Below are 23007 nucleotides of genomic sequence, written 5' to 3'. Positions count from 1 at the left end.
GTCGGCTTCTAGTCTTGGCTCATTCACATTCGGCAACCACACAAGCGAAAAAGTATGACACAGAACGGAAGGGGTTGGCATCTCAGAAACAGTCGATTGGAACTGGTACATGTGCGCATCCGCGCTGAGAGACAACAGCGAATCGAACACCACGATGTTGGCCGAAAGAAAGAACCATCTAGTACACCTCGAGAACGTATCGCTCGTCCTCCTTGAGAGCCTCCATCTTCTTCTCGGCCTGATCCTTGGTCAAACCCTTCTTAACGAAAGCACCCACAAGCGCCTCGTGAATGTCGGGAACCGGCCAGGTAGGACCGCAGACGAAGAAGTAACCCTTCTTGCCCTCCTCGACGTCCTCGTCGTTGATCAGGCCGTCCTGGAGTACCACCTCGGCCTTACCACCGGCGGCTTCAAGCTTCTCAATCTCGGGACCGAGGTACTGGGTGAGCAGATCGCCATCCTCCAAGATCTTGTGCTGGATGTAGACCTTCTTGGAGGTGTCACGGGAGAAGGCGAGACCCATGTGCTGGATGACACCGTCCTGAGTGTAGGCCTCAAGCTCCTCGCCATAGAGGTACTCGGCGGAGCGGTAACGAGAGCCAAAGTAGTAAACGAGTGGACCAACGTCGATACCCTGCGCCTTCTTGTGTGCACGAGCCTGGATGAAAGCTCGGAAGGGGGCGGCACCAGTACCGAGACCAGCCATGATGATGGGCTGCGAATCGATAGGAGGCAGCTTCATCACCGAAGGCTTGAGCGAGACGGTCACCTTGGCACCTGGCTTGAGCTGAGAGAGGTAGCGCGTGCACTGACCGTAGCGTGGGCTGCCACTGGGCGTCTTCCAGTCCACCGTGACAATGAGCAGGTGAATCGACTCACCCACGGCTGCCTGAGCCGAGGCGATCGAATAGTGGCGAGGCTTGATGGGCTCGACCAGCGTCAGCAGCTGGTCGACAGGGAGACGAGCCGAAGGGAACATGCGCAGCACATCGGCATACGTCAAAGTCTCGATCTCCGAAAGCTTCTTGAAGGTGTATGAACCCTCAGCAGAGCTGATGAAACGCAACCAGCGAGCCTCGTCACGGTTGGTAGCAAGCTTGCCAAGCTCCTCGTAAAAGCGCTTGGGCGGCTTTCCAAAGATGTCGAGGTTCTGCTGCAGCGTCTGGAAGACGGTGCGGCTCTCGTGCTTGCCCGCCTCGGTGAGGCTGGGAGCGTTGACGATCTCGTCGGCGTCGAAACCGGCCCATCGGATGAACTCGGCGACTTCCTCCTCGTCGTTCCAGCCGTGGACACCAAGAGCCTCGCCGACCTCGTACTTGAGATCAGTGCCCTTGGTGCTGAGCTCCATATGGAAGACGTTTCGGTCATAGTCGACCGGGGTGAGACGTCGGTTCTCGGTAACCTCGACGACCCAAGTCTGCTCGGGCAGGTCCGGTCGAAGGGAGTCAAGCTTGGTATCGTACGCCTCAGAGAAGAGGTGCTGCCAGGCAGACTGCGCCCAGGTGCTGCGGAACGGAGCAGCCTCAATGCCAACGGTGGCAGCATCAGGGTTGGGACCGAAGCCGTTGTAGCGAATCTGGGTAGGACGCAGAGGAGCATTCTGCTCGGCCTCCGAGATGGGCTCAGCGCGGGACCACTCTTCGTCGTTGAAGGCATGGAGCTGAATGGCGCTCTCGGCAGCCAAGACGAGACCCTCGACGCCATTGATGCCCACGGGAGCGGTACCAATGACGCGTTTGAGGAAAGCAGCGAGGGCGGCACCAGAAATGTTGAGCTGGACACGCAGAACAGCCACAAGGAGGACGGCGGCGGCAATCTCAGCGGGGACGACATTGTCACCGACCTTGGCCTTGCCGCCGCTGGCGTTGGCGGTCTTGGTGTTGAGCTTTTCAACGACGGCAGCAGCATCGATAAGCAAGAGACGGGCGCTCTTCTGGGCGAGTACACGCTTGTCCTCGGCGCGCAGCTTCGAGTCGAGCTCGGCGACATCCCATCCGGGCGTGTTGAAGATGACAGTACCACCACGGGCGAGCGACTGGAAGGGAGCGTAGCTTCTGAGCGTAGTGGCGGGATCGCTGACCACGAGCACCTTGGCGACGTTCTCCTCGGCGGCAAGGACGATGGGCGCGTCGGCAGCCGACTCAGGACGGCTCGACAGAATGATGTCGGAACGGAGGATGCCCGATGCCTCAAAGTTGTCGTAACGCGACAGCAGACGGGCGTGGAGCTGGGTGTCAGAGCCACGGTCGCGAATGGCACGAGCAGTGAGCTGGGCTAGAGGAGCGGTGGGGCTGATCTCGCTGTCGAAGAAAGAAAGAACCGAAGCACCGGAAAGGGCGAGCAGGTCGGCGTGGTCGCCGTCGGCCTCGTCGATAACGTCCTGCAGCTTGAGAGCCGCGTTGTGGTTGCCACTCAGCGTCTCGAGCAGCTTGCTGAGCTCGGCAGCGGTCAAGTTCTGGCCTGGAGCCAATGCCAGAGGGAACACGTGCGAGGGAATGTCGGAACCGGCAAATTCGACGTCAAAGACGGAAGAGACAATGTCTTCGTAAAGCTGGCCGGCAACGACACCGCCAGAGACCTCCTCGAGGACGTGAAGGCTCTCGACCGACTTGGGGAGCGCTTTGCGGAGGTCAGCCTCATCCCAGTCGCGCAGGCTGCGAACCGAGAGGAGGGCGACGTTGTGGCGCACAGCGGGAGGCAGAGTGACGAGCACAGCACGCGCAGCCTGGCTGTGAGAGCCGCTGGGGACAACGAGGACCGTCTGGGCCTTTGGCGAGCCGGTAAAGAGGAAAGGTTCGGGAGCGTCGACCTTCTGACCCTTGGTGGGGATGTTGAGCGTGCCGACCTCGCGACCAGCAAACGCACCATCAAAGATGTGAACGACGTTCTTGGGCGACTGGTAAGCGTATTGGGCAAGGTCAACAGCCTCCTGACGAGTAGCGGAGAGAACGACCTCGAACGAGTCGCCAAGAGCAGCAGCAGTCGAGAGGATCGAGGCGTAGTCGTTGGTGATGTTGAGCTCCTGACCGTGCTCGGCAGCGTGGGTAGCGGCCGATACCTGCAGCACAAGCTTGGCGTTATCCGAGCCGTGGTACGAGACGAGCGCCGGAGCCATGGCAGCAAAGCCAGCAGCGTTGGTGAGCGCGGTCACAACCTTGGTGGGCTCGGTGGAGGAAGAACCACCCTTGGCGTTAAGGTAACCGATGATGGCGTTGCCGGCGCCGGAGCGGGTCTGCATCTTGAAAACCGAGGGGCGGCCCTTGAACCAGCCCTTTTCGGCGGCGAGTTGTGCCTCCTGCTCACTGAAGGAGCCGAAACCGCCGTTGGCTTGGCTCTCGTAGCTGAAGATGGCGGTACTGTTGCCGTAAGCAATCGAGTCGATAGCGGCGGTGCTGGTGAGCTTAGTGCTGGAGATGCCGAGCAACCAAGATTGGGCGGCAATCTTGGCGGCGGTCTCGGCCTCGGAAGGGCCCTGAACGGTACTGAGATCCATGCGGGCATCGACATGCTTGGCGCGGTTGGCAGGCTCGGGCTCAGGAGCGGCAGCGTTGATGGGCTGAGCGTTGACGAGACCAGTGAGTTTCTGGCCACCAGCGGTAGCATCAACGCCGTTGGGAGCGACATGTCCAGGCAATTCAGGCTTGGCAGGAGCAGCAGGGCCAGCGCCTTTGGCGTCAACATGGTCGAGCTGCTGGGAAGCAGGAGGGTCGGTACGGCCATCGGCGGTGATGCCGGCAAGGGCAGTAGCGGTATTCTTGGCAGTGACGGCGGTGGAGCTGGACTTGGAGGCGTCGGCAGTGCGCAGCTTGGCATCCGAAACCTTGCGCTTGATCGACTTGTTGGGCTTGTGAGCGGGGGCAAAGGCGGCACGCGAAAGCGCGAGCGTACCGGCGCCGATGGCGAGACCACCGGCGAAGATCGCAGCGCTCTGGTAGAGCGACTGGGACGACGTAGCAGCCATCTTGAGTGTGTATGTAGACTTACCACGCACACAAGAGTTGGCGAGATGGATGAGGAGGGTGTGGGAGAGAAGAAAGGTCAAGTTGTCAGCAGTCCGCCGTACGCTGCTCTGTGCTTGACAGCAGCGGGAGCCAGATATCGATTGAACAAAAAAAGGGTCCGACTGGACGCTGCCCGCCATCCCCGTCAGATCTTCCAACGCGAGAAGAAATCACACAAAGCTGTCCAGCTCCCATGTTCGCCTGAGAGCTGCAACTCTACCTCGAAATTTTGGGCGGGGAAGATAAATGGCGCAATTTCGGTCGTTGATGGCCTCACCGTGCACCTCCGCCTCCTCTCAATGTTGTGAGCGGTCTAACATCCTCTTCACCTTTTATTCTCCCCTTTTTATCGGATCTTTGGAGTGGCTTAGATGACGAATTTTCAGCTCGATTCAGTCCCCCATTTCTTGCCTTTTTTTTTTGGCATTGATTCTTAGCGTTTGCCTATCACGTTACCATTCGTGATAGTATAAAGATTGAAGATCGTGGCGCCTCTATCATCATACAAGAATGTTTTTTACCTCATCATCTAGCCATGTCACTCCATGGTCCACGCCGAGCCTATCTGACGTGCCAGCAGCGCGTCGATCACCTACGGCTTGGTCGTCTTATGTCAGCTTGGCGATGGACCCTCGATGCTGCAAGGCGGCCCCCGTTCCTGAGGATTGCATGCGTTTCCAAATATAGATTGGCTGGCAAGCAGGTGGAAATCACTAGTCAGCTAGAATAGAAAACGGGTGGCTCAAGTTGCCGTTGTTGAGATTTCACGGTTTCTTGATTTACGTTGCAAGCTGTAAGATATCCCGCGCCACTCGTGGCTTTCTCACTTGGCTTTCGCCCTCTCGCCATCTTTCGCCGGAGTTGCGGCGAAATCTTTGCCCTTTGCGCATGTCGTCTGATTTTCAGCGAGTGGCTTCCGCTCGCTTCTGCGGCTTAGTGTGGCATCAATCGTGAATATCGGCGGCATCACCGTGCCTAGTTAAGGCTGTTCCGTAGGAGAGGCGGGTTAAATGCGTGACAGTGGGAAGCTGCTCTTCCTCGTGCGGCACCCTTTAGTATTCACAATCCTTAAATCACGTCGAGAACCTTGTATCAAAGTGGCTCTTGTCTGGATCTTTGAGACGGAGGCGGAGGCGAAGGCCACAACCGACGGCGATAATAAACTTGACATCCTGCGAAGGTATCCAGGCGGTTGAATCAACCAGACATGAGAGGGTGGAGATTACGGGTAGCCCTCTCGTGAGATTCACGATTGGACCGCACCATGCTTCAGCCGAGACTGGTCTCCACAACGGCGTTCAAACACAGCTCGATCTAGCTCGTAGCTGTTCTTTTCCTCCTCTCGTCCTTGCTCATCGATTCCAGTTTGCTTCGATCTTTGAGCGTAACGCTCCTCCTAGCACGTTCAGGTGAGATACAGCCGCCGTCTTCCACTGGCCGTCCATCATTCGGGCGACGCTCAAGTTCAAAAAAACAACCTCACAGATATCTTTTATCCGCTTCAAGTCTGGCAGTCCTGATCGCCACTCTCCAGCACCTACCTCGCTGACCATTCATGTCATCGACGACCCTCAACACACTGGGACACACGGGTTGACTACCACGCTCGAGATCCTGCATTCGCAGTACCTTTTGGCCCTCTGCTTCGCCCCGCCTTTTTAAAGGTCGAAAATTGTGGTCGATTCAGCATCCAGGCGGTGCGAGACACCCTATCCCGAGACTGAGACCAACACACCGAAAAGCGTCGGTGGCTAGTTTTCGCACGTCATGTCTTTGGTTGTAGTTCCAGTCACAGTCACCGAGACGGCGAGTGAGTCCCTAGTGGTGATCACCTCGACCATCGCGGCGTCCGCTCTCTCTTCTATCACAGGCGCGCCAACCTCGGCTGCCACTACAAGCTCTTCCCGTACTACATCCAGCGATCCTCTCATCTCGTCAAGTTCTGAAAACGGCGCCACTTCATCCTCTCCTTCTTCTCCAGCCACCAACTCGTCTTTTTCCACCAATAGTCGGGCTCCAATTGGAGCCATCGTCGGAGGTGCGGTGGGAGGTGCGGCTCTGCTTGCATTTTTGTTATTCCTAGCCTGCCTCTACAAGCGACGTTCCAATCAGAAAAAGAAGGCTGCCAACCCCTTCCCTGATGACACAACCGAAAAGAGGCCCGCCGTCATTGCGGGACTTCCTCCCAAACCCACAAACGCACAGCGTCCAGCTTCGGTAAACTACAGCAACTCGTTCTTCACGACGGAAGCCAATTCGTCCATGCCTTTGCTGGGCTCCGGTGCTGATACCGGCACCGGCACCGAGAGATCGTTTCACAGTGGCTCGCAGCTAAACGGTGCTGCCATATTGGACGGTCGTTCTAATCACGTCCACAGACCTTCAACTACATCTCTTGCCCCGAGCTTTGTCATGGGCTCGTCGACCTCGTTTGCACAATCCCATGGCAGCCACTACGGGCAATCGACGAATGGCAATCACATCAACGGTCATGAAAGCGCAGCTGTCCTCGCTGGCGCTTATCCTGACGTGCACCGCACCGCCTACTACGAGCCGCACATGTCTCCTGGCGTTGATCCTCGATCCATGACTGCAGGTTCAGTTGCGGCGGCGTATCACAGTGGAAGCGCTGTATCCACGGCACAGAACTCGCCTGCTAACGCGCTCGGCCCTCATACGCATGCAGGCAGTTCAAACATATCTAGTCTGCCACTGGGTGCAGCGCCTTCCGACTACGCCGCTGTCAGCGAAGCAGCCCGAACGTACGGTATACTTCAAAACGCTCACGTGGGTGAGCCGTCTTGGTCGAGTGCCGCTTCCCCCCAAGACGCCAGCAGTCGTCGAGGCTCCCACGTGAGTATGATGGCCATGCCTCCAGCTGCATCGGCACAATTGCACGATGAAGTCGATCACCTTCAACCTCGCCGACCACCTGCTGCTGGCCTTCCCGGCTTCTCGTCGAATCTGAACACAATTCCTGGCTCAGTTGCAGTGTCCGAGCTGGCCAGCGCCGAGCACCATTCGATGCACTCCGCAGCGTTGAGCAGCTCAGGGGAACGCAGCATCCCGCCTAGGCTTCCGTCGATCCCCGCTTCGAGTCCGCTCATGGTGCAGGGTTCCAACTCCTTCGCCCCGCTCACATCCTTTCCAGCCAGGGAGGCGATGCCAGCTGCATACAATACTTTCTCCCCTCGACTAACAGCTGATCCAGGCACTGGCACGCATCAATCTAGCGACCCTTCGAACGGCGGAACATTTAACAGCGATGGTACTTACAACACTTACACTGGCGCCGTCAAGGGCCAACTGTGCGTCGTCGGTTCATCGGATGCGTACGATCAAGGGCCCCCCACGATCGCTGAAGAAGACGGTCATGCCAATGACCCAAGCCGGAACATGAGCAGCGATTCGCGAACCGGCCATTTCTGGATTGATAACGAAGAACAGTCGGGTCTAGGAGCTGCAGGGAGACGTGTGGGTCGGCACTCGCCCAGTGGTAGCACGTCGAGTGTCAATAAGACGGGAAGTCGGATGATTGAGATGCTCGATGTTGATGAGCAACCGCAGATGCCCGATTTCTTGCCTGAAGCAAACGAGGTGCCCGAACAGACAGCGTTGCCGCCCACACGTCCTCCGTTTTGGAAGGAACGCAGCAGGTCAGCGCAGTCGATCACCAAGGTCTTTCGCAGTTCGCCTCTGTTGAACGCCGGCCTTACGCCTGCTTCGAACGATCGTCCCTCCGCGCAGACCACAAGCAGTCCAGGCGTCAGCGCCACCGCTTCTGCCAGCGAGCTTACTAGGCAACGCGTGGCCGAGCACAGACACCCGCCCTCTCTGGACCTCAGCGGGTTCGTTCACAGCTCGGCCAACCCGATGCCGGAATCGCCCAAGGCGGACGGAGAAGCCGATATGTGGAGGTCAAAGTCAAAGCCGACGAGCGGGCTGCGAAAGTGGACGATGAAAAGGACTCCACAGCCAGGATCCAAAGGCGGTAGCGCCGCCAATGAGGTGGATGTGGACCAGCTCTTTCGCTGATCGTTATTGACTTTGCTACATCTTGGAGGTTGCGGGACATTCAATTTCCGACTCTCGACTGTATTGCACTATCGAACTGATGAAGAACACTGTATCACTATCAAATGAATCACATTTATGTTGGCGAAGTAGTCGCTTCTATCAACAGAGTGTCGTTGGTGCTGTTGCCGCGAGAGGCTCAAGAAGGATTCAAAAATCAAAGAGAGGTGCACAAAACAGACGCGTGAGGCTCGGGTTTCGTCGCGCTTCTCCGCTCTACATGTGTAGCCCCCATTCACGGATTGCCAGATGTTCAAAGTGAAGGGCACCAAGTAGAGATTGTGCACCGCTTACGTGGATGAGACTGCGGTGCTTGGCGATCGTTCTGATCTGGCATAGCGACACAAGCGACCGACTTAAGTTTTATCTGAACGAGACTCACAAGTCCGAGGCGACTGTGTGTGAAAGGTGTCAACAACAGCGTAGCCACGCCGCGCGCGACTTGAGGCTCTGCACTGGCCATCGCCTAACTCTGCAAATCTTTGGAAGGTCGTTTTCCTTCTCTTGCATCCGAACCCTTTTTGTTCCAAGAAGCCAGCCTATTCTTGACTCACGACTGAGCGAAGACAGCTGCGCTGCGAGCGAGATCGATCAAAGACCCTGAATTCGATCTTCTTGACCTCGAGCAGCTCTGCGTGCTGATGCCCAGTCACGAAAATGGATCGAGTTGAATCAATTTTACAGATGTGACCGCGATGCGTCGCGGATCCCCCGCTCTTCACATTCGTGATCCTCACACTCACGACTCGTTTTGGGCTGAAAGACAGCTTTGGTTCACGTTAGACATGGTGTCGCTCAGGTGCCTTGCCATTTGCTTGGCTAGTCAACTGATAGACACGGCAATCGAAAGAAGTTACTGCATGTGGTTCGATGTACTGCGTGCGCGTTCGACGAGGAGGCCAGTTGGTACGTATTCTTGCGAACATTCACGATTGGGTGAGGTGCGTCTCGACGTGCCAAGCTTTGAAGACAACGTCACCTCGTAGGGAAGACGACGCAAACACGAAATCCTTCGCGATTCACGATTCACGATTGTTAGCCAAGAGATTTGCGCGAATCTGCATTCATCAGATCGCAACGTTTCCCCCCTCTTCCTTCGTGATACCAAGCACATGCCGAGATCGCGAGCGGGGGCCAACTTTTAGGCCTGTTTCTTTCGCTTTTGACGAGCGCAATCGTGAAACGCCTTGTTATTTAGAGCACGTCCAACCAGCTACTCATGACTATTGCCGAAAAAAAAGGTGGGTAATACCGCATAGAGCACCTCATGTTCCGCTGGCTTGCTTGGCCCGTGGCTTTTTCGAAATTGTCAGGGAGCGTGGAGCTTGGAGCAGCTAGCTGCCTGTTAAAGGCATGTGCGCGTATACGTTCAGTTAACTTATGGAGATTCGGAAGATGAGATTTGCAGGCAGCAAGAGCTGGGCATTTCTTCCTTCCTGCCACATTTTTAGTTTTGTGTCTCGGTAAAGCCGCCTCTCTCGGCAGCTCTGCGTACACATGTCAAAACTTCATCCAACGCTAGTTAACTTACTCTTTACACTTGCTTGGTATTGGTTTTTGCGAAGCGACCCTGAACCCCTTTTCGTCTATGTTTTGTGCTCCTGTTCTGCCTAAGTCGTGACAAGCTACTGCCTCGGGATTACCGATTTGAATTTAGCAAAAAAACATTCACGATTGTTACAAACAAGAATCACAAATCAGAATTGTGAATTATCGTTGATGTGTTGGCTTGGAATTGAGCTGATTAAGTTTCAAGCAACCAAACCGAGCACGAACACGAGCACGAGCACGAGCTTACCTGCAGAAGAGCCACAAAAGGCTTGGCTGTGTTGTTTTTACACACACTGTCACCCAAAACCAGTTCACGAATTCGGCAGCACAGCACGGTAACACTGTTCCACACTATCTGTCGCAGCAATCCCGATGGTCAAGTCTCTCTCATCCAGTTTGCTGCCTCGGCCTGCCGCTGCGTGCCTTCGATTCTCCGCTGACTGTCTCCCCTCCTTGCTCACCCTTCTCGTCCAACCATCGTCAGCTCACTCACCATCTTGATCTCCTTCGACATCTTTCCCACCTGTAGCGTCCCTTCTCATCGCATTGTCCTGACATCTTGATCACCAATCGCCTGCGCCTCTTCGATCGGCCGTAGCCACGGCGACAGCACGACCCACACGGCCTTGACACCAGCAGCCGCCCTGTCGTCCATTTATTGCAATACTCCATCCCATCTGATCTGTTCTGCTACTGCGTATCAGCGCTTTCAAGTGTGGGTAGCTCCTCGTTGAGCTACATCATTGCCGGTCCTGGACGCCATCCTCAGCATGCGCTTCTTCACATGGCTCGGCCTCTTGGCCGCCGCGTTGCTGGTTCAGGTCCAGTTTGCACGTGCTTTCACTGTCACAGTCACTCAGGTCTCATGTCTTTACCTCAATTTCGCCCTTGCCGTCACCACTCCTGAGAGTTCCGTTGCCTCGGCTCTAGGTCTCTTCCCTGGCCCCAACAACAACACCGAGATCTCTCAGGTCGCCTTCAACGACGTCTACGAAAGCACAAACACGTACACTTTCTACTCACCCTTTTTCACTCCCATCACTCAATCGGGCTTGCAGCAAATCACTTTCCGTCTGCTCGACGAGAACGGTGATGTCCTCCCCGCCTACCCTCCCGTCACCCAGCCGATCACGTTCCAGTGTGGCACCACCATCACCACCTCCTCGGCAGCTTCCAGCTCGCCCACCAGCGCTTCTGGCTCCAACTCGGGAGGCTCCAGCAGTGATAGCAACAGCTCCACCAGCTCAGGCTCCTCCACCGGCGCTATTGCTGGTGGTGTCGTGGGTGGTGTCGTTGCTCTGCTTGCTCTCGCTTTGCTTGCCTTCTGCCTCATGAGGAGGAAGAAGAAACAACGTGCCCAGCAGAGCCGTCTCCGCAACGATGAGGTCGACGAAGCCGCATTCCGTGCTCCGAATAATGATTCGACCACGTCCCTTGCTACTGCTCCCGAGACGGCCAACACACCCATGATGCGCGATATCTCGACCAAAAACGTTTTTGCCGACCCCACCAATTCGACTGCATCGGGTGCCGCATCTGGCTCCTCCAATCTGCTCAGTGCCAACAACCAGGCTGCTTCTAAGCCTGGATACACACTGGGTGCAGCCGGCGCTGGTGCCGCCGCTGCTGGCGGTATCGGCGCTGCCGCCATTGCGGCTCGTAAGCAATCGCGTGAACAGTCGCGTGCCGCATCGCCTGCTGGCCGCGCCTCCCTTTCAAGCCCCTCGTCTGAATCGTTGAACAAAAATGTGCCATCCTCGCAGTCGCCTCCTCCGGTCCCAGCGCTTCCCGCATCTGCTGCTTATCGCAACGCTGCGGCTACCTCTCAGCCCGCATCAAAGGACTCGGCGCCAGCAACGTATCCGTCAACGACCACATCCATGGAGTCTGCGCAAAAATCCAGCGTCGCTGATGCTGCCGCTGCGTCAGCTGCTGCAGCAGCAGCCGGCGCCACTGCCAATATGGCGTCTTCGGACAGCAAGGACAAGGACAGCAAGGGCAAGAATGGCAGCAAATGGGGCTTCAAGCGCGCTTCAAAGGATATAGGCAACACTAGCAAGCCTCCCTACCCACAAGCTGTCGCCGAGCCCGTTGCAGCAGCCGCTCCAGCTTCAGTTTCCGTTCCGGCGCCCGTCACCAGTCTAACACCATCGCCACTGTCGAGCAGCCCATCTGAAGCGCCCGCTTCGCCATCACGTTCGTTCAAGGTGATCCAAAAGCAGCCCGCAGGCGCACCTGTAGTCGCACCTGCTTCGGCAGCTGGACCCAGCAGTGCCTCGATTGCCCCCAGCGAGAACAGCTTGAATCGCACACCCGTGCTTCCGACCCGATCGGGCCATGCTACACCCGCAGGCTCGATCCGTGGCAACAACTACTCGCGAGCTCCGTCGGTGGCCTCCATGTCGGCTGGCTTTGCCGATGCACCTCCTCTGCCATCGGGTGCGGCCTCGGTCTCGTCGATGCCAACTTCAGAATTCGGCGGCAACATGGCGGGTGTCGGAGCCGGACGCGCTTTCGCCGCTTCGTCGGGCAACTCGACCAAGTGGCACCAGCAGAGCTATAACGTCATGCCCAACTTTAGCCACCGCGCATTAGCGCGCTCGACGCAACTCGATGAGGACCTCATTTTTGGTCATCTGGGAATGGGTCTCACCCCACCACCGGGCCCTGCAGGCAACGGTAGCGAGTCGGGTAGCTCCAAGAGCCGTACCGATCCGTTTGGCGATCGTTAAGCGCCTTGCGCATCCAAGGAAAGTTTTGCTCTCTACTCTCTCGATTCGTGACTCATCTCGGCATCCGTCGTTCGTCCTCTTGTACATTTCTGGCAAAAGTCTGCGGCACTCTATGCATCCTTGTTTTGTTTCTCTCCTTCGGCTTTCTTTCAGAACAATCTCTTGTCTTTGTCGTTGTTTTCTCCAATCCCACCATCGTTTTTTCCATTTCCAGTAGAAGGGTGGTTTCTGATTTGCAAGCGATGGTGTAAATTTGTGCATGAGGTGGCAAACGGTGGAATTGCAGCGGATGAGCAAAGGGACAAACAGGAAGTGATGAGAAATAAGAGTTAAGCGCGATGTGCCAGGCGGAGGAAGGAGCTGAGCTTGGGATCCAGCGCCGCACTTTGATTTGTGACGGAAAGGAGCTCGTTCGCCTCGAGGTTGGCGGGATAGTCAGTGGAGCCTGTTGATTTGATGAGTCTTCGGTCGCGTTTGAGCTTGGCAATGCGCGCAGACGACTGTTCGAGATGCTCGGATTGATGCGTGAGAGTTTTCGAGAGTTCGACAATGTGTTCTGCTTCAGGGAGGAGCATCTGTTCTAGCTCGAGCTGTGGATTGGCAAGGTAGTCAATGGAAGATCGAGCAGCGTCAGTGGCAGTCAATTTTAAGGGTCAGAATCAGAATCAGGGTCAGGCTGAATAGAGAGTTCAGGCACAACTTACGATATCACCGTTGAGACCCAATTCCATCACGTCGACCGGTTGAGCCGGATTCTCAGCGCGCAAAAGCGAAGCTTCCTCCTCCAGGCGCCAGGAGAGCATGCTGCTGGCTAAATCACGACGTGTTGCCGACGCAGCAGTGGTGCCCTGGGGAATACGTGCCAGCGGGGGCACGAGTCCAGATTCGAGCTTACCATCGATTCGGTTGAGTGCGCGCGTCAGACTGTCGGCGACCATGGATCGGATGTTCTTGGGCATCGAGTTGAGCAGCGGGATGGCAGTCCTCCAGATCAGCCCGCCTTCCGAAGTGACGCATTCTCGCTCTTCGACGCTCAGCCTACGCCCTTTTCGCAGCCTCTCGATCTCGCTAGGCCAGCCTTTGCGTTTCGATTTCTTTCGCGTTGTTGACGCCTGTCTGGCCTCGTCTTCCGACGACAGAGCTTCCTCTTCTTCGCCAGATTGATCGTGATCCACTTCGGATGCATCATCGTCTTCGTCAGAGGCACCGTCGATGAGCGAGACTTCCGAGCCTGATGCTTGCTCCACTTCGGGCCTCACGTATCGCGGTGCTTTGGAAGATTGGCTCCTCGGCAGTCCGATCTGGGTCGACGTGAGCTTGTTTACGCTTTCAGAGGGTCGACCACGACGCTTAGGCATGGATTGCGAGACTGAAGTCGATGCATCCGAAGCGTTCTTCGGTGGACGACCGCGCCTCTTGTACTGGTCAGAAAAGGATGCACTATTGGAAGACGACACATTGGCGCGACTCTGCGGAGCAGACAGCTTTGATTTTGATAGACGACCCTGTGGCCGAGCAGCTGGTGCAACAACACTGTAGGATGTAGAAGCGATGGTGGTGGTATCCGCTGAAGTGAGTGCACGTGATCCGGGCGTTGTGAGCGCGTGTTTACGTGGTCTGCCGCGTTGTGTTGGTACAGCAGCAGGTGTAGAGGTTGCCAGTGTGGATGCGAGCGAGTCGTCGGCTGCTTTTCTCGATCTGGCCGGGGTGGGTGCGCCGACGGTCGAGCTGAGCGAAACGTTGCCAGCGCCATCTTTACGTGGTCGGCCTGTGGGGCGAGGCAGGACGCTGGAAGTGAAGGATTGCCACTTCTCGGCAGCAGATTGCCTGCGCGCTTTCTTCGGCGGCATCGTGATCGATAAAAGCAAGAGTGGCTGGATGTGGCGTGGATGATGGATGTAGAGGCGAATGAGACGGATCCGAGTTGTGAGTCACGAGTGTTGTTCTGGATAGTCACGAGGGCATTTCACGTTTGTGATTCACGATTCTGTGATTTTGGAAAATCGAAACTCGTGACTGCTGCTCCACACAGCTGCAGGGTGCAGGATTCACGATTTCACCAAACGCGTCCACGCTCTCGCCTCACGCCTCACGCCTCTCTGTTCGACGCGCTAGCGCGCCTCTGTGTGTGTATGCCATTGACAATCGTGAATCTTTCCACCATCATCACCCGTTCATCCTGCCCCACACCCGCAATCCAGCATCGCAATATCTGCAATCACGTCTTGAACTATCCGGCCTATCTTTCCAGCGCACGTTTCTTCCTATATCTGCAGCAAAGATAAAGCTTCACCGTTTTCAGCAAGAATGAGCGCCAGAGCGTCGGGCTCGCGCGGCGACGCTGGCAACAATGGTCGACCATCAGCAAACCGTTTCGCCAACCGTCGACAAGAGCGTATGCGTGGTGCCGGTACAGCTGTCGCAATGCAGCGAGACTTTCAGTTCAAGCTGCCGCCTAGCCGAACTCAGACCGCTGCTGCCACTTCGACTCTCGGCGGCAATGCAGATGCTTCCACTTCAACAGATGGCTCATTGACAAAGCGCAGGCCAGGTAGACCAAGAGGATCAGGTCCGAAACAAAAGGCTGCCGCTGCAGCTGCCGCAGCGGCTGCAACTGCGGTTGCAGAAACATCGTTCGACGCAAGCTCCTCTTTCAACGCATTTTCACCGCTGCCAATACACGATGATGCGGTGCCTTACTCTCCTCACATCGACGCATCCGGCAGCATGGGGTCGGGCCGACGTGCAGCAAGGTCGCGGCAATCGGGACCCGTTAGCAGCACACCCGCTCCATTGCGCATTCGCAAAGCAGGCCACAAACCGCTATCGATGTCCAACATTGATCCGTTGCTTCTGGGCGACCAGGATGACGAGCTGGGCAGTCAGCTTGGCGGTGACTTTTCAGGCTCTGGCGCCGGTGCCAGTGTCGGTGGCAGTGGTTCGGGTGGAAGCATGGAAGTATCGACAGGATGGGACGCCGGTGGAATGGACCTCAATGAGAACGCGTCGCTGGCCATGACCCCGTCGCCGGCTGCATCTGCGTCGCACGTCGATACTTCCGTGCGTCGTATGCGTCCAAGTATCGGTGGTACCAGCGTGTCTCGCCTCAGCATAGCATCCGACCCGAATTCGCCAGCTGGGCGTGCTGCACAACGCAAGCTGGACGCGCGTCAACGTCGTCGGCAAGGCAGTCCCGACAAAGAAAGGCTGTACGAACAGGCAGCTGCCACAGCTGCCGCCGCCAAACGGCGAGGTCGACCACCCAAATCGTCTTCCTCTCGACGTGAGCGCGTTCAGATTCCCTCAGAACTCGCAGATGAGACCGTCATGGATCGAACCATGGTGGAACGGCAACGAGGTGACGCAGCTGCTCAAGCCTCGGCACGAGCAGCCCGACCGGAACGTGACATGCAAAAACGTCTCAAGCGAGCCCTCTCGCTCGTGTTTTCCGCCTCCGAAGATGCTGATGATCCCGACGCATCTTTGCGCACTACCAAAAAGCGCAAATCCGGCAAATACCTTAACGATGTCGACATCATTTGGTCCATTGTCGATGACGAACTTCGCAGCGCTATCGAAGAGCAACCTGCAAAAGCGCCTTTCCTCGCTCTCAAGTCGCTTCGTAAAAGTGTGAGGTCCAATTTCCTCAACTTGAGCGAAAAAACTGACAACCGTACCACGCTCATCTCTCAGCTGATCAGAGCAAGAAGGCAGAAACGCTTATTGAGAAAGGAGGTGTTCGCCAAGCGAAGCGAGTTGGCCAAGCTCACCCTAGAGGCCAAGGAGAGGCAGAAGGAGATGGATGATTGGGCCAAAGAGGTGGCTGAGGTCAGAAGGGTCAATGCGTTTTTACTCAATTTGCGACATCAGGCTACTGCCTGGACCTGATCGTGCCAAACTGTCATCCTGTTGCAATGCAATCTTTGTTGCCTCCATTTGCAAATGTCGTGTACCGCTGCACTGCCATAAGAGCATATGCGTCGGAATTCTACATTGTCATCGATGCCATCACAGCAAGAGGGCGAAAACATTGTGTAATGTTTCCTGTCATGAAGCGAGCGACTTATTAGTTCTCACGCTTGATAATGATAGCAGAAGCGCCACCACCACCGTTGCAGACACCAGCGCAGCCGTATTGGCCGGGCTTGAGCGCGTGGGCCAGCGTAACAACAATCCTAGCACCTGAAGAACCGATAGGGTGACCGAGTGAAACACCACCACCGAGAACGTTGACCTTGCTAGCGTCGAGGCCGAGCATCTGGTTGTTAGCCAACGCGACAGCCGAGAAAGCCTCGTTGATTTCGAACAGAGCAATGTCGTCCTTTGTCAAACCGGCTCGCTCGAGCGCCTTGGGAATGGCATAAGCGGGCGCAATGGGGAAGTCGATCGGTGCACATGCTGCATCGGCAAACGCTACAATCTTGGCCAAAGGCTTAATGCCCAACTTGGCCACCTCGGCCTCGGAAGCTAGCACAACGGCCGAAGCACCGTCGTTGAGCGTCGACGCATTGGCAGCAGTGATGGTTCCGTTCTTGTCGAACACCGGTCGAAGCGATGGGATCTTTTCGAGCTTGACGTTCTTGTACTCCTCGTCTTCGCTGATCACGACATCGCCCTTCTTGTCCGAGATGGTGACAGGAGCGATCTCGTTAGCGAATGCATTGGCCTTCCATGCCTCGGCGGAGCGACGGTACGATTCAATCGCAAAGGCGTCCTGCTGCTCACGCGTAATTGAGAGCTTCTTGGCAGTGTTCTCGGCACAGTTGCCCATGGCCACCTGGTTGTAGACATCGTGCAGACCGTCCTTGACGATCGCATCGGTCGCCTGGACATGGCCGTAGGTGTTGCCTCGGGGAAGATAGTAGCTGTTCGAAACAAACGAAACAAAAGAAACAAAAAGGGAAAAATGTCAGACAAGAGCTTCCTGAGACAGACTCAACTGCCGCCGTTGGGGTGTTCACTCCCCTGTAGCTCTCTTTCGAAAGGCAATGTCGCGACGCCAACAGCCTGTGCGAATGCAACTATGGGCCTCCTCATATGTGCTAGTTTTCGCTTGTGATCCTTGATCCCAAGCTGTAGCCTGGCGTCGACTGGCGCCGCGCATGACACCCGAGTCGAGAGTCTCGGGCCAGGCGGGCAAACCAACGTCCGAACGACATTTTCCCCACATGTACTGGAATGTTAGGCCGACACCACGAATTCGATCCGAACGGCAAATAAAAATGCGGGTGTACCGGTCCAGCTTTTGCCCTTGCCAAGAGTTTTGCTTGGGTTGAGCCGTCTAGGCCAGAGCACCAAACAAACGCTTCGAAGTAGCAACCTCAGCGCACGCTCCCCCTCTTCTGCAGTAGAGACATGCTTTCTCTAAAGCTGATGCAATGAGAGCCTGGATAACGATACTTTTGTCGGTACTTACGGGGCGTTAGACATAGACTCCATGCCACCGGCGACCATGATACTGCGCTGGCCGAGAGCAATGTTCTGGGCGGCGAGCGAGATGGCCTTCATACCGGAAGCGCACACCTTGTTAATGGTGGTAGCCTCGGTGGTGTCGGGGCAGCCAGCCTTGAGCGCAACCTGACGGGCGGGAGCCTGACCGACGTTGCCTTGGAGCACATTGCCCATGTAGACCTCCTCGATCTGGTCGGGCTTGAGACCGGCACGTTGGATGGCTGCCTTTACGGCCACCACACCGAGCTCAGGAGCGGTGGCCTTTTTGAGCACACCGTTGAACGAGCCGATGGGCGTTCGGGCGGCGGAAACGATGAAGACGTCGTTGATTTGTGACTAATGTGTCCATCGTTGATGCCGTTTGTAGAGCGTAGAGGAGAGGGGTGGTATCGAGAAGTCAGTCAATCTGGATGTTGCGGGCACCGGAGTACGTGTGTGTAGGTGCAACTTTGCGACTGCAATGCAGACTTACCATAATTCTAGCTGTCTGAGAAAGTCGTCGGACGGCGGTTTGGTAGAAAGCTGGCATTGAAGGATGAGAAAGAAGGATGTGCAGGGAGAGTTGGGTGTTGAGAATATGCAAAAGGTGGGGCGAGCATCAACCAATCGATTCAAGTATCGATCTGGCTGCTCGCGGCTTTGGAAGAAACGTACGACTTCGGTACGGAGGCAATCACGCACGCGTCTCAGGCCACCGACTAAGCGTCTCCTCATTTCGGACTTATACTCGTGACTGTGCTCCCGTTGCTCTCCGCTCAAGAGTCAAACACTCACGACTTACGCTGCACTCGTGACTGAAAAAAACCCGAACATGGAACGCGGAAATTTCTTCACGATGTGAGATCATCACTGCTACAGTTCTCCTAACATCGCCGTGCGCTGTCGCACGTCGCACCGTCGCTGTGCCTCACGCCGCGCGTTCGACCAGTTTGGTGCTGCCTATTCACGATTCGTGATTTCCCCTTTCCTCGCTTGTGAGCCGTTTTGACCTCCGCCTCCATGACATACCCTGACCGCTGTAAGATGTGAACGTGTTCTGCTTTGCGAGAGTTAATGGATTCCTCAATCACGAATCTTCTGGCCATTCAGGTTAACTTATAACACGCGCAAACTGGGTCAACGCATGCTGAACCACAAGCAAACCGAAGCAGCAGCTCAAGCGTGCGAATTGGATGGTGTGCTAACATTGAGACGATCTATAATTACATGATACACGGAGAATAACAGGGGCATGGGTGACGATATGAGACAAATACATGGGTTCAGAAGCCCAGTCAGCGAGTAGACGAGAAGCTCGAGGGGCCTGTCGATGCATAGAGCGAGATGGCTGATAGCGAGAAGTTGCGACGCTCGCCTCCAGCTCCGGGCAAGGGCGCCATACTGCGTTGATGCGGCGGCAGGACACCATGCCCGTGCGGGGCCTGCAGCGCTTTTGGACCTCGAGGCCGCGGCGATTGCGCTTCGACTCGGGCCTGTAGCTGCTTAGCCACTGCCTGAACCTCTTTGGACAGGCTACTCGCCCGTGCACCTCCTCCAACAGCAGGCGAACTTCTCGAGATGGTACAAAGGCGTCCACTGATCTGAGAAGCGGCGGTCGATCTCGCTGGTGGTGGTGCTATCGGCGTGCTACCACCATCAAGGCGTTGAGAGACGCTCGAACTTGGCGAGACTGACGCTGCGTATGGTGTGCCCAAGGGTGAACATGAAGTGCGTCTCCACGGACTGCTATCGCATTGATGGCGAATCCACGCATCTCGACGGACAAAGGACTTTCCACAATTATGGCAGCGGAACTTTTTGCCGGGTGTACCAAGACCGAGGGAGACGAGTCCACCCGTCTCGCCGCCGACAACTTCTTCCGGATCGCCGTGGATGCCTGGTTCCGCCTCATTCTCGTGGATGCTGGCTACATGACGCTGGAGATCGTGCTTGCGACTGAACGAGCGGCCGCCTTCCGACCTGCAGCTTGGGTATGGACATGGGAACGGCTTGGACCGATTCGGGTCAGGATCGTGGGTGGAGAGATGCGTGTTGAGGTTGTATGCACGAGCAAAGGCCTTGTCGCATTTGGGACACTGAAAGCGCTTTTTCGGACCAGATTTTTTTCTTCCAGAAGCTGGGTAGGCAGGAACATCCGTCCTTGAGGGCCCAGCGACCTTTTCTGCGCCGGCAGAAAAGTAGGCGACGGATCCTTGCTCCTTGGCGGCCGCTCTCGCCAACTCTTGGGACGCTCGTGCAGCAGCAGCTGCTGCTGCCGCTGCCGCTGCCGCCTGTTGGACGGCTTTCTGTGCAGCCTCTCCATGCTCATCGCCTAGACGCTTAATGGCTGCAGTCAAGGCATGCTGGTCTTCGCTCGTGCCGCCAAGCAAGTCGGCATCGGCCTCGAGTCCGATTGCCTTGGCCGCAGCGGCCAGATCTGCACCCGAGATCGGGTCTGACTTTGGGACGGAGGCTAGTGTGGTGATAGCCGTGTCATCTTGAGCATCTAGATCTGCGATGAGCGCATCGGCAGCTCTTTCCTCTTCCTCTCTGGTCATGTCAGAAGCAGCATTTGGTTCCTTCTTTATGTATGTAGTAGGACCTACAGCCGTAGTAGTAAGGACCGCCTCTTTGAGCTCTCGGTCGTGGTTCTGCGGAAACTGATACTGTGCAAACGTGTTCTGAAAGCTGGTTCCTGCTGCGATTGCTGCATCCATGGTTGTCGCAGCGCTCGGTGCAACTGTTTGAGGCAAATTGTCCACAGCTGAAGGCAAGATAATTGGCGCTTGTGACGCTGCAGTTCCTGGCGCGAATATGACCCTAGAACTTTCATTCTGAGAACCAACCACCTGAAGACAGGCAGGCGCTGCTGCTGCTGCTGCTGCTGATGCATCTGCCATCAAGGGCGCTAGCGATGAAGTTTGTGTCGTTGGCGCACGACTGTTGGCTGGCCTTTTAGCGACGCAACTCGAGGTGGAATTAATAAGGGCTTCCACTTGAGCCTGTATGGATTGAGTGTCGAGTGTGGTGTCTGTCGTCCTGTCAAGGCCAGCGTGCGAAAGTGACGCTGCAGGTGGGTCTGACATCACTGGCATTACTGGCATGGCGGAAGATATAGTGCTGCTGGCCGTAGCGGGTATATCGGGCAGCGCCGCTAGATTAGCGGCAGCAGCAGTTCCGACCGGATTTAAGCAACTAGTATCAGACAGTGACTGCTCTGGAGCTATAGGGGCTGGTATCGGCAGTACATGTTGAGCAGAGACCAGAGGTACGAAGGGTATGGAGGTGGGTTCTGATGGTAGCTGTACTGGACCACTGGTGAGCTGGACACCGGCGATATTGGTGACCGAGGGATTAGGGGGCGTGGTCGTGGTGGAAGGACCACGCCCCGTGACGTAATACCGTCGTGCAATGATGAGCAGTTGTGCAAGTCGGCTCAAGCTATTGGCGGTAGGAGGGGGTGAAAGAAAAAGGTAAAGTAAGGGTGAGTTAGCAAGGTATTGGCATCACAACACGTTCCACTCTCTCTTAAGAAGGAGGGGCTGCGGCACGACTGCGGTAGCCAGGGTCTCACCGGGACTCTAGAAGGGCCGCACGTACCGAACGCTTCTTCGATAACGGCCTGTTCCTTATACGGTACAAGTCGGGATAGGAACCTACCTTGTGCGTACACAAGCACTGTACTGAGCCGCTCGATGTGCGAGAGTAGTTGTACGTGATATGATGGAGCAGCTATCAATAACTGACGACGTAGAGCATCAGAAGGCTGACCGCAGTAACTCGTGACTCCCAGCTCAGGGGCCGGTTGTCACTTCCCAAAAAATTCTCTTGGAAATTCACGATTCCTGATTCACGATTTGTGATTCTGAGCAGGGGAAACCTTTCGTGCTCCGTGCTGACTTATGTGCTTTCGCGTTTTGGTCTGCACGTTCGTGGTTGCCATATTTTAGTGTTAGACCATCTGCAAGATCAACATCAAAAATTTATCGCACGAGAGAGACCATCAACCTCTGTAAAGTTCACAGCAAGGAGCCCTTCTGCTTGCACTTCTATTAAAAGTCGTGAGTAGCTGAAAGCCATTTAGCCATACTTGATACAGCTTCATTGCCTTAACGCCTCTGGTCTGAAAGTGGCACGGCGGCCACTTCGAACCTCGTTCTGCCACGTGCGAGGAACAAGGTCAACACTACTTGGGCTATGTGTGGACCCTATCCATCACATGATATCAAAGGGTTTCTGTAGATCGCACTGGTTAGGCGATCGCTACAGGTCGCCCTGGATTTGAGAATGGCTACTGTGTCTGGGAATCAGAAGGCAGGTTTGTGAGAGAAAAGCTTGCTGAAAGCATCAGGGTGGATTCAAAGCAAGTCGGCGATGATCGCGAGGTGCAACGAGATCATGGAAAGTTGTTAGAAGCGAGTCCTTGCTGCATTCGTGATTCACGATTACGAGCTTGCATTTGATAATCCTAGTTCCAAAGCAAGTAATGGACATGGCAGCATAGCGACAACCACATCGAGGCTGCCAACCTATCCAGACCTGATGCTCTCCGCATAATGCTTCATGCTTCGGAAGTTAGAAGAGGTGCTTCGACAGGAGACTGCGTAGGGGCAGTCAACGGCTTAATTGCCATCGATTCTGAATGTTTGCTTGCTACAGCTTGCTTTTTCGGAGCATTTACGATTGGCGAGTGTGACTTTTCCTGAAAGGCATTGCGTGTTGCACGCAGGAGATTCACGAGTGTGGAGGAATGATGCACGTGTCGGCGGTCGAGGCGGGCTTCGAGAAGGGCAGGGCCGCACGTCAATCGTGATTCATGTTGTCTTTTGCGCTGCTTTCGTTTTGCGACTTGCCACAGCCACACTTGCAACAGGCTCTCACATGCAGGTTCGGGTAATGCTGTATGAGTCGCAAACTCGGTCGTGGCCGACTGGCGCAAGAGAGGGCCTCAAAGAAGGCCTCGATGCGGAGTTCGAATGTGTTAACATATGCAGCAACTTTGCATGCACGACTCCGACTGGATGGACGTTTCGTCGTGTTTGGTCAAACTTCAATCACGAATCACAAAAATCCAAAATTTTCGCTGTCCTTGACAGGGCGAGCAAATCAAGTTAGACACACAAATTCAGGCAACTCAAGACTCGTGACTGCGACTCTGGCGCTGAGCGTGCTCTTGCCTCGCCCTCACTTGAGCCAAATCAAGAATTACTAAGTTATCT

General features: G+C 55.8%; 7 protein-coding genes across 7 annotated transcripts; 3 read left to right on the top strand and 4 right to left on the bottom strand.

Moving 5' to 3' along the window:
• Positions 1–178: 178 nt before the first annotated feature.
• On the bottom strand, positions 179–3961 carry UMAG_03576 (sulfite reductase subunit alpha; the record flags this gene model as incomplete). Its single annotated transcript, XM_011391709.1, has 1 exon — positions 179–3961. The coding sequence occupies one exon, from the start codon at positions 3959–3961 to the stop codon at positions 179–181; it is 3783 nt and encodes a 1260-aa protein (XP_011390011.1).
• A 1807-nt stretch (positions 3962–5768) lies between these two features.
• UMAG_03575 (uncharacterized protein) lies at positions 5769–8036 on the top strand (the record flags this gene model as incomplete). Its single annotated transcript, XM_011391708.1, has 1 exon — positions 5769–8036. The coding sequence occupies one exon, from the start codon at positions 5769–5771 to the stop codon at positions 8034–8036; it is 2268 nt and encodes a 755-aa protein (XP_011390010.1).
• Positions 8037–10396: 2360 nt separating this feature from the next.
• Positions 10397–12358, top strand: UMAG_03574 (uncharacterized protein; the record flags this gene model as incomplete). Its single annotated transcript, XM_011391707.1, has 1 exon — positions 10397–12358. The coding sequence occupies one exon, from the start codon at positions 10397–10399 to the stop codon at positions 12356–12358; it is 1962 nt and encodes a 653-aa protein (XP_011390009.1).
• Positions 12359–12687: 329 nt separating this feature from the next.
• Positions 12688–14208, bottom strand: UMAG_03573 (uncharacterized protein; the record flags this gene model as incomplete). Its single annotated transcript, XM_011391706.1, has 2 exons — positions 12688–12948; positions 13063–14208. The coding sequence occupies 2 exons, from the start codon at positions 14206–14208 to the stop codon at positions 12688–12690; spliced, it is 1407 nt and encodes a 468-aa protein (XP_011390008.1).
• A 457-nt stretch (positions 14209–14665) lies between these two features.
• Positions 14666–16246, top strand: UMAG_03572 (uncharacterized protein; the record flags this gene model as incomplete). Its single annotated transcript, XM_011391705.1, has 1 exon — positions 14666–16246. One exon carries the CDS (start codon positions 14666–14668, stop codon positions 16244–16246), a length of 1581 nt encoding a protein of 526 aa, XP_011390007.1.
• A 178-nt stretch (positions 16247–16424) lies between these two features.
• UMAG_03571 (acetyl-CoA C-acetyltransferase) lies at positions 16425–18338 on the bottom strand (the record flags this gene model as incomplete). The annotated part of the gene is made up of 3 exons (XM_011391704.1): positions 16425–17223; positions 17775–18145; positions 18282–18338. 3 exons carry the CDS (start codon positions 18336–18338, stop codon positions 16425–16427), a joined length of 1227 nt encoding a protein of 408 aa, XP_011390006.1.
• A 745-nt stretch (positions 18339–19083) lies between these two features.
• On the bottom strand, positions 19084–21731 carry UMAG_03570 (uncharacterized protein; the record flags this gene model as incomplete). The annotated part of the gene is made up of 4 exons (XM_011391703.1): positions 19084–21229; positions 21389–21410; positions 21449–21530; positions 21669–21731. 4 exons carry the CDS (start codon positions 21729–21731, stop codon positions 19084–19086), a joined length of 2313 nt encoding a protein of 770 aa, XP_011390005.1.
• Positions 21732–23007: the final 1276 nt, after the last annotated feature.

This window comes from Mycosarcoma maydis, chromosome 9 (genome assembly GCF_000328475.2).
Source record: "Mycosarcoma maydis chromosome 9, whole genome shotgun sequence".
Lineage (NCBI taxonomy): Eukaryota > Fungi > Basidiomycota > Ustilaginomycetes > Ustilaginales > Mycosarcoma > Mycosarcoma maydis.
The sequence above is the reverse complement of the archived record's forward strand: the minus strand, read 5'-3'. Positions and strand labels throughout refer to the sequence as shown.